The sequence below is a fragment of the Callorhinus ursinus genome, unplaced genomic scaffold (assembly GCF_003265705.2).
Source record: "Callorhinus ursinus isolate GAN/ISIS: 27379988/994484 unplaced genomic scaffold, GSC_fseal_2.0 scaffold24, whole genome shotgun sequence".
In the NCBI taxonomy this organism is placed as follows: domain Eukaryota; kingdom Metazoa; phylum Chordata; class Mammalia; order Carnivora; family Otariidae; genus Callorhinus; species Callorhinus ursinus.
In genome coordinates this window covers 10,541,024-10,557,287 of record NW_027397086.1, presented here as the reverse complement: position 1 = coordinate 10,557,287, position 16,264 = coordinate 10,541,024, and the positions used below count along the sequence as shown (strand labels likewise).

The following is a 16,264-nucleotide window of genomic DNA, read 5'->3' as shown; positions in this document are numbered from 1 at the left end:
AGTCAAGCTTACCTCCGAGAAGATGCGGTGTCCGCCTGGTGACCGCTGCAAAGAGCACTTTGCTGGTAAGCCCTCAGTCCTGACCCTGAGCTCTCCGCCAGTCTGTGAAGGACAATTCTGCTGTACTGCTTCTGACCCTTTTTCACTGAATTTCTAAGGAAACAAAACAAATCATGAGGAAGTTTTCACCAAGAGAAAAAATATTAACAGATTGTGCAAAACTCTTTAAGGGAAAATATCTTATTTTTTTCTTGACATTATTTTCCTCGAAAAAATTTCCATCATCCCCAAATAGTAGGCAATTACAAAAATAATGCAAGTGCATTTGTTATTTACCACCAGGGGAAACGCAGCCCACAGCCATGGCGTAGGCAGGGGTGGTGGCGGTCATTACAAAGCGCCCTTCTCCCCACCGCCCTTCTCCCCAGCCACCCGGCGGGGATGGAGGACCAAGCCCAGGCTCTGGCGCCATGGGACAGGGTTTCCATGCTGGGTCACCCTCGGCCAAGGTGTGGTCTCTGGGTCTGTTTCCTAGCCTACGGGGTTACCGTGGTGATTAGAGGAACTGCGTATCACAACCCAACAAAACCCAGTCTCTCTCAAAACATCACAAATTTGACAAAACTTGAACCATCCATATCTACGAGGAGATTTGACTTCTAGGAAGAAAGGCTGTAAATGTTGTTTTGGGGTCTGGTCACATGTGAAAGGGTGCTTCGTGATGATGCACCTCACTGACCCCTTCAGAAGATCTGGCATTCAACAACAGGACTGGACTGGAGACCGTCTCTCCGGTCTTTTGGCCAAGTTCAAGCATAAAATCTATTCCTAACTATTTAAAACCTAGTAACTCCTTAACGAGGTCTCTGTCCACTCTAGGTCAGAAATTAAGGGCAAGAACCACATCTTCTTCCTAAGTACCTATCAGAATTACTTCCCTATCACGTCAAATGTTTATGAGAAATTAGATGAGTACAAACACGAAAGAAACAGAGGCAACTTTTTATAAAAACCTATTAAACTATAAACAGGAAAAACTAGAAATCAAACATCAACACAGACTTTCCAGAATTGCCATAATACAGCTGTGCTTGACTCACACTTTCCATTTTCCTTTTCCTAAAGTCCAACTATATGTACACATTGTTTAACAAACAGTCCGCATGGCTTACAGGGAAAACAGCTCTCCCTCCCCACTCCCTCACACTTCTCACCTCTGGGTCCCACTCCCAGGAAAAAAATAACTTCCAACTCCTCAGCCTCTTCTGCTATTTACATTACATTACTACTCTCACACTGCTTGACTTTTTTTTTTTCTTTTTTAAGTAGGCTCCACGCCCAGTGTGGAGCCCAACATGGGGCTTGAACTCACGACCCCGAGATCATGACCTGAGCCAAGATCAAGAGTCAGACGCTCAACCGACTGAGACACCCACGTGTCCCACTGACTTAAGTTAAGATTTATCTCTTGGCTCCTACCATAGAAGTTTAAGGATTTAGTTCTTATAACATCTGCCCCCCGCCACCAGCACTTACCCTGATAGTTACAATACAATTTCAGTTCAATCGACAGTCTGCATTTACACTATTATGACCACACAAACACTGTGCATGAGTTACCCACCTAGCCTTCCGTGATTACATTTCCTTTCGTGTTCATTTCTTTGCTTTCCTTGGAATCAGTAACAACTGCTTTGTTCTATTTATTCACTTAGTTCATAAAACTAAATTAGGTACTTAATGTAGATTTATCTCTAAGCTCCCTAAAAGAACTTAAAAATGGGTTCCATTTCCATTTCTTGGAGAAATCCCAACTGAGGCCCTGTCTCAAGAGCTCCAATACAAGCTCTCTGCATCCTGGGCCTTCCTGTCACCACATCCCAAGAGAATCCCCTACTTGCTGGACCCCATGTCTCTCTCTTTTTGGGCTTCTTCCTCATTTGTATGGGATCACTGTCCAGGAGTTCCCTGCAGGGGGTCCCGGGGAGGCAGAGGATTTTTGGCACCGAACGTCGGAGAATGGCTTTGTTTGACCTCACTCTTGCTGCTGCTAGGCTGGACATCACTCTTCCTCAGCAATCTGGAAGCCCTGCTCTCCTGCCTTCTGGCCTCCAGTATTGCTGCTGAGAATCCTGATGTCACTCCGGCTCTGGGTCCTTTGTGTCTCGCTCTAGAACCTTTCAGATCCTCTCTTATCACCGTGTGCCTCGATCTCCCAAGGACGTGCCTCGGGGCGTGGACATCTCATCATTATTTGTGCTAGAAACAGAGGGACCCTTTTAATGCACAGGTGTCTGTCCCTCCATTCTGCAAGCTCTCCTACTGCTCTGAGGGTTCCCTTCCCTCTGCTCTGCCTGCCCCATCTCTCAGGACCCCCTGCCAGTCACGTACTGGAACTCCCGAGTCAGGCCTCCCCCTCTCATTTCCTCACCTACTTGTTTCTCTGTTGGGTTCTATTTTCTAGAAGCCTCACTCAACTTTATCTTCCAATGTTTCTAACTCTCCTATTAAACTCTTTATATCTGTAATCATACTTTCAATTTCCAATAGCTCGTTCTTCTTTTCCAAGTATTTTTATCAGATCCTGATCTTAGTTCTTATGTAAAGATGTTACGGTATTGAGTTCTTTTAAAGCTGTCTGGTTGCTTCTCATCCCTCCATTTCTATGGCCTCTACATAGCCTTGTTCTGTCTTTCCTCCGATATACTTTTCCCCTGTTTGGGGAGCTCAGGCTGTCCACCTACCTTTGAAGGGAAAAGTGCTCAGAAGCTCTGAGTGCAGAAAAAGCACATCGGTGGCAGACTCACTGTGAGAGGACCAGGTGAGGACGTGCTTGTTCTGTTGGAAGACACCCAACTGTCTTTTCTCCCCTCGGAGGACTCTCAATGTTGGGGATGCACACTTCCACTCCCGTTTTCATTCAAGAGACCCACTCCTGCCTTCAGGTGCATCTGGTGACCCCACCCCCCCGCCAGGCCAGGGCTTCTCTGGTTTAAGGTCACCAGAGAGGAAACCACCCCATCTCCTGCTAGTCAAGAAAACAAGGTCACCTAACTGCCCAGCATCCCAGCCGGATCTCCTGGTTACAAAGGGACCAGGTCCCTCCACTGCCTGCTGAGCCTCTCTGGGTTCTGCAGGACACACCAGCTTGCTTCTTGTTGGCTTTTCCACCCCAAAGGCAGGGAGCAGAGTACTCTTAGTCCTGCGGGCTTGTATCTTTCACCCCTCCACTGTCACTTTAACAAGGCTCCAATAGGAAGCAGAGCTAACTACCCATGTTGAATCTACCATGATTACCTGTCAGCCTGCACTAAATCAAAACTTCACTACACAATCAAACACGAAGGGTATTCCAAGACCAAATGGGGACAGTTAAAGGAAAAGCACAGGGGGGGTGAGAGGGCCTGGCATACCACAGAGCAGCAGACACTCCCAGCACAAATACCTCAGTGAAGCAGGCTGGCCACTAGGGCGGAACAGGCCAGAGCCTCAGTCGGGCTCTGCCGTGGACCTGTCATACGAGCCAGAACAAGTTCCTTCCCTTCTTGCTGGTGGCTGATGCTCAAAGGACATAAAGGAAGCTCTGATGCTCTGATATAAAGCAGTGAAGACTATCATCATGTTTGCCAGCTTTATTTTTATATAAACGTTTCTGCAAAAGAGTTTTTAAAGAAAATAGCCTATGCCAAGTCAACAGATTGAAATACAAAAGAAAAAGAAGTATGGTACCTGAAGCAACAAGTCCTTTGGATCGATGCTTCCTGTTAGACTTCTGATCATTTGCTCTTGACTGTGCAATTTTTTATTACTTTCACTCAAAAGACTCTTGTAATGATTCTCCACGGCTTTCTCTCTTTCATTCACTTCATCGCGTAGTTTCTCAACTTCATTTCTAAGGTCCTACCCGAAGGAAAAGAAAAAATAGAACTTATTTGACAAACACTTCAAGATGATCATCTCTCACCTGCTTACCGCTATACGAGAGCAAGCTAATAGATGTATTTAACAAATGTGCACTTCCTTCTCTTTTAAAGTCTGATGAAAACCAGCTTTAAGAATAAGCTGAAATCGGGGCACTTGGGTGGCTCAGCCATTAAGTGTCTGCCTTCAGCTCAGGTCATGATCCCAGGGTCCTGGGATCGAGCCCCGCATCGAGCTCCCTGCTCGGCGGGAAGCCTGCTTCTCCCTCTCCCACTCCCCCTGCTTGTGTTCCTGCTCTCACTATCTCTCTGTCAAATTAAAAATCTTGAAAAAAAAATAAACAAAAGAATAAGCTGAAATCTGGAAAAAGCTTTATGCATGGATGTTTATCACATTATTTACAATAGTGAAAAACCAGAAAGAAACTAAACCTCCAACAGCAAGGAATTAATTATTTTTTAAAAATAAGGAATTAATTATAAAAAGAGTATGGCTTTTTTTTTAAAGATTATATTTATTTATTTGACAGAGAGAGACACGGCGAGAGAGGGAACACAAGCAGGGGGAGTGGGAGAGGGAGAAGCAGGCTCCCCGCTGAGCAGGGAGCCCGATGCAGGGCTCGATCCCAGGACCCTGGGATCATGACCTGAGCCAAAGGCAGACACTTAATGACTGAGCCACCCAGATGCCCCAAGTATGGCATTTTTAAAAAGTGCACAATTATGGGATGCCTGGGTAGATCAGTTGGTCAAGCATCCGACTCTAGAAACTTTCAGCTTCGGCTCAGGTTTCGGCTGAGATTATGATCTCAGGGTCCTGGGATTGAGCTCCAAGTCGGGCTCTTTGCTCAGCTAAGAGTCTGCTTGTCCCTCTCCCTCTGCTCTTCTCCACCCCCACCTCCAGTCCCGCGCACTCTCTCTCTCTCTCAAATAAATAAGTAAAATCTTTTTTAAAAAATGCATAATTATGAGGAAAAATAAACCAAGACACTATATAATATGATGCCAACTGTTTCCTAAATGTTTATACAAAAGATTGTTAAGGCTATGAGAAGACACATCAAAATAATAACAGTATACCTAAATAGAGGGATTGTGGGGACTTTCGATTGATTTTTTATTGTTTTCTTTTCCTGAGTTTCTAAAATCTCTAAATAAGTCTGTATTACTTTCACAATCAGGAAAAAAAAAACGATCTTAAATAATGACATTTACAATTAACATGGAAAATGCTTGTGCCATAATGTTAAGGGGAAAAACACAAACCAACAGTAAACAGTGTGATATAGCTACTTCAGGACGTATGCTATTTGGAATACTGAAATACTATCCATAATAGCAAAAGGCTGGAAACCACCCAAATATTCACCAGTAGAGGAATAAACTAAGGTACATTCTCACAATGGAGCACTCTGAAGCGATCAAGAGAAAGGAATGAGGACTCCAAAAACACTCTGCCCTAAAGTAATCTTCAGAATATACTGCTCAGGCAGGGATCAAGAGGACCCCAGGAGGAAAAAAAAAAAAAAGTATATATAACATACTGTCATGTTCTTAACTATAAAATAAATTAAATGGTTGTCTATAGGGAAATAAAAAAAAGAGAACAAGGCAGAAAGGAGGGAGAAAAATTCATTTTACAGATGTAACACTGAAGCTGATTAAATGTTTAGATAACCATTTGAAAAATAAAATAAAAATCTCCTAAAACTAGAAGCAGAGCGAACAAACAGAAACTAAATCTAACTGTACATCAGGTTGATTGGTTAACCAAACAGAAAGAAATTATTTCAGTAACTTAAAAGCAGAGTAATTTAGGGCGCCTGGGTGACTCAGTCAGTTAAGCGTCTGCCTTCGGCTCAGGTCATGATCCCAGGGTCCTGGGATCGAGTCCCACATCGGGCTCCCTGCTCAGCAGGGAACCTGCTTCTCCCTCCCCCTTGGTGCTCCCTCTCCCTTGGTGCTCTCTCTCCCTCTGTGCTCTCTCTCAAGTAAATAAATAAAATCTTAAAAAAAAAGAGTAATTTGTATACCCCTAGTGGGATATTTCTCCAAGGACAGAAGGGACTACTGCAGAAAATCTTACACTGTTTCAGTAATCGTGTTGGAAGAAGTAATATTTGTATTGGTATTCTGGAACTGTGTGCATGTGTGTGTGTGTGTGTGTGTATAAAATAAGTAATTATTAATGTGATAAGAACCAAGACTACAAGCCTAAGAGAATACCAATACAAATATAAAATTAAGTTAAAACATGTCATTGTAAATATGAGTTGAAAATATGAATATGAACTTTTATTTTCTGTTATTTCCTTCCTCTCACTGAGAAAGCCTAAAATCAGCATCCTCCCCAGTATCCAGACCATAGTCTCTAAATACCATTTCCCACCAAAAAGAACCAGAATTCTCAAAACACAGCCCCTAGAACATTATCAGCGTCACTTGGGAATGGCACACAACACATAACCAGAACAGCGCTCAGTAAGTATCGGATGGATGGATGGATGGATGGATGGATGGATGGATGGATGGAGAGGTAGATGGGATTGCTCCCATTTTATGAATGAGGAAACAGGCTCAGGTAAAGTAGCTTACCCACAATCACAGTCACTAAGGGGCAGCACCTGCCTGATTCCAACTCTGATTGCAAGCCTCTCAGCTCACTTCCACACAATGGCCAGAATTTGGATTTCTTTTGAAATGACCCCCCCATCCACCTACAGTCATCTGACACTTGCTTTTAGAAACCTGCCTCTGAAAACTGGATAACAGGGACCAGAAAATCTTGTGTGAAGCCATTTAGGTACATCTTTAAATTCACAATAAATCTGCCTTCCATTCTAAAAAGATCAGGCCTACTTTTTTGGGGGGAGGGGGGCAGAGAGAGAATCTCAGGCAGGCTCCACACTCAGCACAGAGCCGGACTCGGGGCTCAATCTCACGACCCTGAGATCATGATCTAAACCGAAATCAAGAGTCAGACACAACCGACTGGGCCACCCAGGCGCCCTGATGTGCACAGTAATTACTGGTCCACTTACATCATTTCCCCGATGCAGCTCTCTCCTTTGCACAAACACCTATCAGACCCATTATTTTAATGTCTGGTTCAAGTTCTAGTGTATATGTGTGTGTACAACAGTAATTTACTCCATTCTCCCATTTCATTTGCTTATATAATTTTAATTCAGGTACGTAAATTAAGAACTTGCATGTTTTAAGTGATAAAGGTGACTAATGTGCTCCATTTCCCCCACGTGTCTCCCAAACTAACAGACTTGACCTGTTCCAAAATCCCACATAGGACATGTAGCTGGGTCATTCCTCGAGATTAGGGGTTCTTAATCTGAGGTCCACTGAATGGGTCCCTGGGAGCCTATGCAAATTTGTGTGTACGTATATTTTTGGTGGTTGTGGGCCCTCAGCATAAGTCAGGGCCTCAAGGAAAGTCAGGACACCAAAGAGTACAAAGTACTTCTATTATACACATTCCTAACAGAAACTACTATTTACTAAGCACAAGCTGAGCCACGCACGTGTCAAGGCACTTTTACATAAAACATCTCTAACCCTAATGACGGCACACATGGTAAATATTATGAGTCCTGTATTTCTAGAAAGGAAACCAAGGCTCACAGACACCGAGAGATGTTTACAAAGCTTTACAAGTAAGTTCTAGTACTGAAATTCAAGCCCAAGTCAGACCCCAAATTCTGCACTCTCTCCCCTCAGCTGCACTATTGTTAAGACCAAAGAAACATAAAACCAGCCTGTGACACGGGCTGCCATCGGTCACTAATTCCAGTGCCCCGAGCTAAGGTTCCAGTTTCTCAAGGACTCAGGTCTGATGCAATACCCAGCCTGAGACGGAGGCCCTCCTGCTAATGAATGGGGCAGGACCAAGGATCTGGGACCTCACGTGAAGGGCAGTCAGAGAAGGCCTGAAGTAAAAGGACCACTGCAGGGAGGGTGGATGGTGCCGAGGTGGCCCTGAGGAAGAGCTGCAGCCGTGGCAACACAAAGGCAGCCGACGGGCTCCTGGACGCGGCACCCGTGCGCTTGTAACAAATGTTTACAGGAGGCATGGAGACAGCATGTCTCACCCGAGCACAACAATCAGAACTGAAAACTGATAATCTTGGGTGGTTTCCCCAAACCTCTTGCAATATTCCTAGGCTGTGAAGACTGGCAGAACTAGCCTTGAATCCGGGCTCTACGGCTAACTAGCTAGTGACCACAGACAGATAACCTGAACCCTTACGAGTGCTTCCTTTCCAGTAAATGGGGTTAATAATACAGGCTCCTGGGGGCCTGGGCGTGTGAAATGAGAGAATACGGGATGGGTGCCCGGCACAAAAGCAGGTGCACGGGAAATGACCCTCTGTCATCCCCGCACCTCCGAAGACATACCCTCCAGGCCGACTCTGCTCCAGGCTTCTTCCTGTGGCCACAGCACCATCACAGCTCCATCACATCACCGCCCACCCAGCCACCGGGTGCACTCCTCCCCTCCCTCTCACACACACCTGGTCATCCCACAGGTAACTCAGGCCTGAAGGCAGCGCCCAGCCTCCGCACAGAGCACACGAGAGATGAAGGGTAAGTATCTGGTGCTTTTATGTGGACATGAGTGCCCAAATCCTGCCCTGCCAACTACCCCTACCTCCTATCCCACCCAGAGACTTCTCAAAGGAGCTGAATCAATCAGTTTGGTAAGAACCAATCATAGATTGGGAATCAAAGTTCAAGTCTGTGAAAACTGCATACCCAAAACAGGGCTTCCTGATAAAACTAAGGGCTGTTTTTGGTTTGGCTTTTTGAAGGAAGAGGGTGTATGCAGCTTAAGGGAGCCATCTGCCCAACAAGGGCCAGGCCTGCTTAGGTCTGCGGCAAGAAAGCCAGAGAATCTGGAACTTGGGTTCTTGTCTTAAGGTACAGTAACCCCCACTGTAGCAAGGCTGGCCCAGTGAACATGCTGGACTCTAATCACCCAGACAGTCACTCCTCCTCCCTTGAGGAGGTATTAAAAAAGAGGACGGGAGAAATCTGAAGTACTGGGGAGAAAAGCGAATCCCCTGCATGCTCAGCCCTCCCCTCCCTCCATCCCACTGCCCCTGCCTTCTTCAGAAATTAGCTCGCAGCTGGTCAACAGCAACAGCCTCCTAACTGGTCTCCCTATGTCTGCGTTCACCCACCAAATGCCACACATACCCCCCGCCGACCATTACATCTCTACCCAGGACGCTGCAGGGACCCCACATACCCCCCGCCGACCATTACATCTCTACCCAGGACGCTGCAGGGACCCCACACTAACTGCAGAACGAAGCCACCCCACTTAACAAACCTTCCTTCTAGGCTCCCCCCCCCCCCCCCCCGCCCCCCCCCCCCCGCCCCCCTCCCTTCCCCCCCCCCCCCCCCCCCCCCCCCCCCTGCCCCGCCGACTACTCTGGCCCTCAGCAATCGCCCTCCCAAAACCCCACCCACCACCCTTTTCTGCAAAGCTCTAAGCATTTAGGAGAGGGCCGGACCCTTTACACGCGTGCCCTCCCACAGCACTCAGAGCGACCCCGTGAAGCAGATGCTCTCGTTCCACCCATTCTACCAATTGGAAAATGGAAGTTCCAAATACTCAAGCAACTTAACCAAAGCAAAAGGTGCTGGAATCAGGACTTAAAATCAGGTCTATTCATGTTCTTTTCACTAAACCAGTGGTTTTTCAAACAGAGCTCAAGAAGCCCAAGGCTGGCTGGCTATCCGTATCATCTAACTACATATTCCTGGGCCTTCCTCCAAAACCTGACTGAGGTGGCTTTCTCGGGATAGCCGGCTAATCTGTATTTGATTGTGATGCAAGGAGCCACCATCCTAAGGAACCTGCCAAGCCCCCGAGGGTGCATCTGTTTGACTTGCTTCTGAACAGGGGGCAGTTGGGAAACCCCTCCCTGCTTTCAAGCCGGCGCTGCCACAGCAGGATTCGTGTGCAGTGACATCAACCGAGTGGCCTCGCTTTCTACCTAGTGGGCAATCGGCCCTGGAGGTTCGCAGGTGCACTCTGGACCAACACTGAGCTGAGCGTTGCCTTTGCATATCAGGGCGTTCTCAGGGGAGACGGACCGAAAAAAAAAAAATGGATTATTTTAAAAATAAAATATCCCTATAATCTTAGGATCACATTAGAAATGAAAAGCCAGGCCCTCTTACTTCCTTCTGCAGTCGGCTGGCTGGTTTTACCCCAGGCCAGATGGAGAATGAGGCGGCTTTCATCCATCAAATTTCCACCTTCTCAGGTTTTGCGGTGAGAAAGCTTGTCAAAGTGCTCAGTGGTTCCCTCTAAATACACAAAGGAAACTCCTCCAAAATCTTAATGAGGAACAGGAACCCAATGATGTCAGAATTTCCACAATCAGTATGAGATAGTGGTGTTCGGGCCGGGTTCTGCAGAGCCTGGCTGCCCCTGGGGGCTGCGGCAGAGGCGGGACATGGCAGGGAGGGGGCGCCAGGCCTCCCCGCTTCACATCTCCCCGAGCAGCTCTGCTTCAGGTTTCCTCTCCAGGAGAGTCACATGTGAACAGAGAATTCCTCTGCTCAAACAAACAGACAGAAACCACTGGAATGAGACTGCCCGCACAGAGCTCCAACAAGCACGTGTGCTACTGGTGGGGCTCGCCGTGAGGACCACAGAAGTTCCGAGCGGGGAGCTCAATGTGGCTTTCAGCAGAACGGAGGCTCACACTGGGCAGGGCTCAAGGCCCAGCTGGGTCGCTTTGCTGTCAGGCACAGCTCTCCAAAACCCCACCCGAACAGTGTGACGGAACGTTCCTGCCCTCTCCTCCAGCCCACTCGCTGTGCCCCCTTGTGCCAGGCTCATTCATGCCCCCCAGGCCTCCGCATGGGCCCTCCCTCAACCAGGAATGCAGTTCAACCCCCAACCCCTTCCCCCCCAGCCAACAGCTACTCACCCTTCACGCCTCAGCTCCAATCCCCCTCCTCTGTGAAGCCTTCCCTCCCACCCCGACCCGCTGATAGCAAGTTCCAGGCTCTGTGCTCCCAAAGCGTTCGGCCCATCCCCCTACCTGCACTTATCATGCTATATTTTAATTAGCTCTGTCTGTGTTCCTATTCTATTTCTCTGCCAGATTCCTTCAGAGACTGTGTCTGATTTGATTCAGTCCTGTGCTCCCAGTGCCCAGGACAGAGCCCGGCACAGAAATTATAAAGTAAGAACCAGAGTTAAGGGAAAGCCTTTCTGTTTGTGCTCCACAAAGACGACAGCAATTCCACATGGAAACTGATGGGAACAGCCTTTGAAAGCAGCTTCTACCGCAGCCCCCATGCATGAGCCACTGAGGTACTACTGTCTGCCACTAGAAACGGGTTCTGCCTCCCTTCCTAGAGGGATCAATCAGCTGGAAAGAACAGACAAGCCCTTTCTTCAGAGGAGAGGTGAGTGTTATCAAGGAAGAAATTTACAGCTTTGTTGACTTGGCTGGTAACTGGGCAGACCACATTTATTAGTCAACAGTGTCCATTAGATTCTAGCGAGCAGTGGTTTGTCATTCCAAGTCCCGAGCCAGCACCCGCGACGCAATTAAAAGCAGGAGAGGAAGAAAGGAGTCCAATCCACTAAGCATCCACCTCTATGTGCCAGGAACCAGAGGAGGTGCTTTCTCGTGCATTAAATTTTATTATTCATTCATTTCTCCTAAAGTAGGTATAATCAACCCCAGTGAAGGGGAGAAAACCTTAGCTTAGAGGGGTTAAGCCACTGACCTAGAGGCTTAGAGTTGAGTGCCAGCTAAAGCCGAGATTCGAACCCAAGTCTGGCACTGTTGCCCACTGCTCCAAAGACACCAGCTCAAACTGCCCAGTTTCTCCTTCCCAGGGCATCACCATCATCAAAACAGCAACTACTCATGGATCACTTAAGATGTGCCAGGTATTATGTTCATAATTGCTATCCCCATCTCAGATAATCCCTACAACTAAGCTCTGTTTTTCTAACAAAAAACAAGACCAGAGTTTGGAGAGGCAAAGCTACTGGCTCATAGTCCAACAGCTAGCCAGTGACAGAGCCAGGACTCAAAACCAGTCTGACCCGAGTCTCTGCACTCAGCCTCTCTTAAGAGTGACTGGAAATTACAGATAGAATTTTTGCCAGCAAATATCATTTACACTGCATATTAGTCTACAAGGACTCCAACTCAGACTCTTCATACCCGATTAAAACAAAAACAAGGCACAGGGAGCCCTGACCCTTGGTAAGAAGCACACCATTTCAGGTCTGTGGTCCTAGGCCTACCCAACCAGCCTACAGACACTGTCTCCAAATGCTATGTTTTGACTACAGATCACAAGATATGCTCTGAACGCTGTCACATTCTCATCTGGAGCTATCCATCAACAAACACATGTGAAACCAGAGGGGTTCAGGATGAACTACCCTGAAATTAAACCTGCTCCCGTCAAAGCACATGGGATTAGCCAGCTGGGTGATGGGTACAACTTTAATTAGATTTTTGGGCTTGAGCCAGCAAATGCATCCCCACAGAGCTAAGTGCCCAGGTACCGAAGCACATACTTGTCAGAGTAGCAGATGACAGGTCTCATAACAGATGAGAGCATTATGAGACAGTCTGGGGAATACAGCTAAACCAATGTCTCATAGACGCTGCTTATAAAGAAGGAAAAGACTAGCGCTTGCTCCTATCCCCCACCCACCCTGAGGAGCATATAGAACGCCTGAACCAGAAAGAGCAAATCTAAAATAAAGGTTTACCTCTCTCTACCACTTTCCACCAAACACACACACACACACACACACACACACAAACACACACACACACACAGCACACATGCACATGCACACATACATACATACTAAAAGGAGAGCCTTAAGTCTCTCGAGCCAAACAATGTATCAAAGTCCAGTGTGAGGGCAAGGATGTGACAGTCCGAGCAGCATTCCTGTCATAAAGCACACAAACCAGGACACCTTCAACATCACAGTTAAGACACCGACTTGGGAATACCAGGTTTGTTGTTGGTTTCTGGTTTTAGAAAGACCTCCCAAGTAAAAACCAAAGCTTGTTTTCACCAGGGCCTACCGGCAGTGCCTACACCACTGCAAGAACTCCATGAGCATCCCTCGGATAAACAAATGAACAACTGATACCGCGTGCTGAGTCAGCTGGTACTAGGCCGCTGCCATCGCAGGCAATGCGAATGAACAGGACCACCAGACCCTCATGGCCAACCCTCGCAGGGCCCGGGCACCATCTGACACGGTGGACGCACACGACCCAGCCACAAGATGCCCGCTCACACAGGCACAGTCTCCCTCTGGAAAGCTTAGGAGCAAGCACAATGACCGGGCAAGAAGGCTCTCTGGCATGAGCAAAGGATGGTTTGATCACACCCAAAAGATAACCAGCCGGCTGACCATCAGAAAGAATCCACGGACTTCTAAAACAACAACCAGCATGCTTGACAGCAGCCCCCTGCAAAGGCTCGGGGTCAGGGCTCATCTATAAACGGGGCTGCAACATTTCTGAGGTGGTAGTTCTTGTCCAAGAAATAAGAACAACAGGAAACAGCCAAACACTGTTCCAGGGACTGGAAACCATACTCCTTACAAGCTCACAGACTTGGGTGGCACGGATGGGGCCGCCACTCTGCTCTCATTGCAGGTGGTACCGTCAAAGGCTCTATCCTGCTTCTAGAACCCTCCAGCAGCCCGCCAGAGGCAATACTGCCCTTGGGCTGGAGTGCTGGCCAGAGCTGTCCTTTTACCTTAACCTGTTCATCTTCAGACACTGGAGACCGTGTAACTGAATTTCCCTTTTTACTTTCGCTGCCAGGAGCCACCAGCTGAACTTAAGTCCCCATCTTTGGTGGTACTGGGTCAGGTACCACAGCGTGCATTTCTCCTTACTCACTCTGCTGCCAATTCACTAGCCACCCTTTTTGTTCCCTGACCTGAATGCTTTCACCTTTATCTTTAATCTCACTTTTATGACTTCCCATAAACCTCTGAAAATGTTTTTGAAACGTCAAAAGGAATAAATTACAATTTTTATTCATTTTTTTCCTGTATTTTATTTATTTTTTATTATTATGTTCAATTAGCCAGCATTTATTTTTAAGGCTCCAAATAATACTTTAGAATACTACAAATCGGGCATTCTTGGGATGAGCTATTTTAAATTAAGAGGAAGTTATCCAGCAGTAAGGGAGTAAGAACTGACTATGAAAACTGTATCTCTATCAAAGGACCATCTGGCCAGTCTTTTCATTTCCTCCATACAGCACACTACTCAAACCTTATTCTTCTCACTCAACTCAAGTGTCACCTCCTCCTAGAAGACTTCCCAACTACTCCATCCCACAAGGATCTTTTGCACTGACTCTATAGATTTTAAGCTGCTTTGTCATGTGTTAACATCTCCATCGCCCTTAGAAAAGATGAAACTTTCAGAGGTCTCATCTTACTCTTCCATCAACATCTAAACCAGGCACACTTGGGTGTTCACTAACATATGGGAAAGATACTGTAATAACACACAGTAAACTGCTACAATCCAAGATCACGGGTGGCAGCATATATTGGGCCAGACCTTTGGGCAAATAATTTGGCAACATGATTACCAGTATAAAATATTTGTGCCATCTGACCTAGTAAACTCACTCAAATCCTAGGAAATTCAAGGGAAACTGCCTTTATGCCCAGAGATGTTATCATGGCATCATTTAAACAACCACGGTGTCCGAGAGAGCAGAAAGTTAAGTAAAGCATGTGAAATGTATTCAGTGAAGAGCATGCACCATTCAACATGATCATTCTGGAGGCCACACAACATGGAAAGATGCCCACGATAAAGTAAGGGGTCAAAGAACACGGAAAACCAGAAAGAGTTACTGTGTTAGGGCAGTGGAACAGTAGATGATGTTTTAATTTTCTAAATTTCCATTAGCATTCCCTTGATGGTCATTAATATTTTTGTTAAAATATACAAACATGTGTATTTCAATTCTCGCATCAGTGTTAGGGTTCGGATTTCAAGCGGTGGATCCTGACACCCCTGCCCACAGCAGCCACTGGAGAACTAAACCGTAGTACCTGGAGGCTCCCTTTGAGACCTCTGCTCTAATGACTCTGTCCACCTGAGGTCCTCTGCCTGCCCAGGACTTGTTTAAATGTAAGAGAAAGAAAAAATTTTTTAAAGATTTATTTATTTGAGAGAGAGAAAGAGAGAATGAGCAGGGGGAGGGGCAGACAGAGAGGGAGAGAGAAAGCCCTCAAGCAGACTCCCCACTGAGCACAGAGTCTGAAGCGGGGCTTGATCGCAGGACCCTGGGATCATGACCGGAGCCGAAATCAAGAGTGAGACACTTGGAGCACCCGGTGGCTTAGTCGGTGAAGGAACCAACTCTTGATTTCAGCTCTCTCCCTCTCCCCCTCCCCCACTCACTCTAAGTAAACAAACAAACAAACAAATAAAATCTTGTAAAAATAAAAAATGAAAAAATAAAGAGTTGGATACTTAACTGACTGAGCCACCCAAGTGCCCCTATAATAGAAATTTTTAAAGATAAACTATTTTTTGCCTACCAAATCCAGAGGGAATTTTTTAAATGCTAACATCCAATGCTGAATAAATAGTCTTTAAAAAAGGACCACTCTCATAAAGAGAAACCTGGTATAATCATTCTGGGAAACAATTTGAGTGTATCTATATAATAATGTGAAAAACACTCATACTCTTTGACCCAATAATTATGCCTCTATCAGGAAATAATCAATGGAAAAATATTTAGATACAAGGACATTTGCTATCGCATTTGTTGTAAGGCAAAAAAAATAAAGTGTAACAACCTGAATATTCTACCATAAGGGACTAAATAAACTGTAGCACATCCAAGTGACGAAATACTACGCTTGCACCAAAAAACAAACAAAAACATGTTTCTGAAGAACACTCGTAACATGGCAACACACCAAAAAGAGAACATTGAATTAATAAAGTAAGATACAAAACCGCATTTCCAGCTTGATACAAATAATGTGTGTGTGTGGGTGTGGGTGTGGGTGGGTGTGCTTGGGTGTGAGTGGGTGTGGGGGTGTGGGTGAGGGTGTGTAAGGGGGGTGGGTGTGGGTGTGTGGGTGGGTGAGTGTGTGGATGTGGGTAGGTGTGGGTGTGTGGGTGGGCGTGCTTGGGTGTGAGTGGGTGTGGGGGTGTGGGTGAGGGTGTGTAAGGGGGTGGGTCTGGGGGTGGGAGTGAGGGTGGGGGTGGGTGGGGGGGGGGGAGGGGGTGGGTGTGGGGGGGGGGGAGGCGGGGGGTGTG

The 16,264-nt window shown here is 46.6% G+C and overlaps 1 protein-coding gene across 5 annotated transcripts in view; it reads right to left on the bottom strand.

Moving 5' to 3' along the window:
- The window catches only part of CDK5RAP2 (CDK5 regulatory subunit associated protein 2), a 175,551-nt gene that overhangs the window by 97,201 nt on the left and 62,086 nt on the right, over positions 1 to 16,264 (bottom strand). For all 5 annotated transcript variants that reach the window (XM_073905824.1, XM_073905826.1, XM_073905827.1 and 2 more), the window contains 2 exons: positions 3,730 to 3,900; positions 13 to 153 (listed from right to left, as the gene is read on the bottom strand). In XM_073905824.1, coding sequence (XP_073761925.1) covers positions 13 to 153; positions 3,730 to 3,900 — 312 coding nt within the window. The remainder of the gene's footprint in view (positions 1 to 12; positions 154 to 3,729; positions 3,901 to 16,264) is intronic.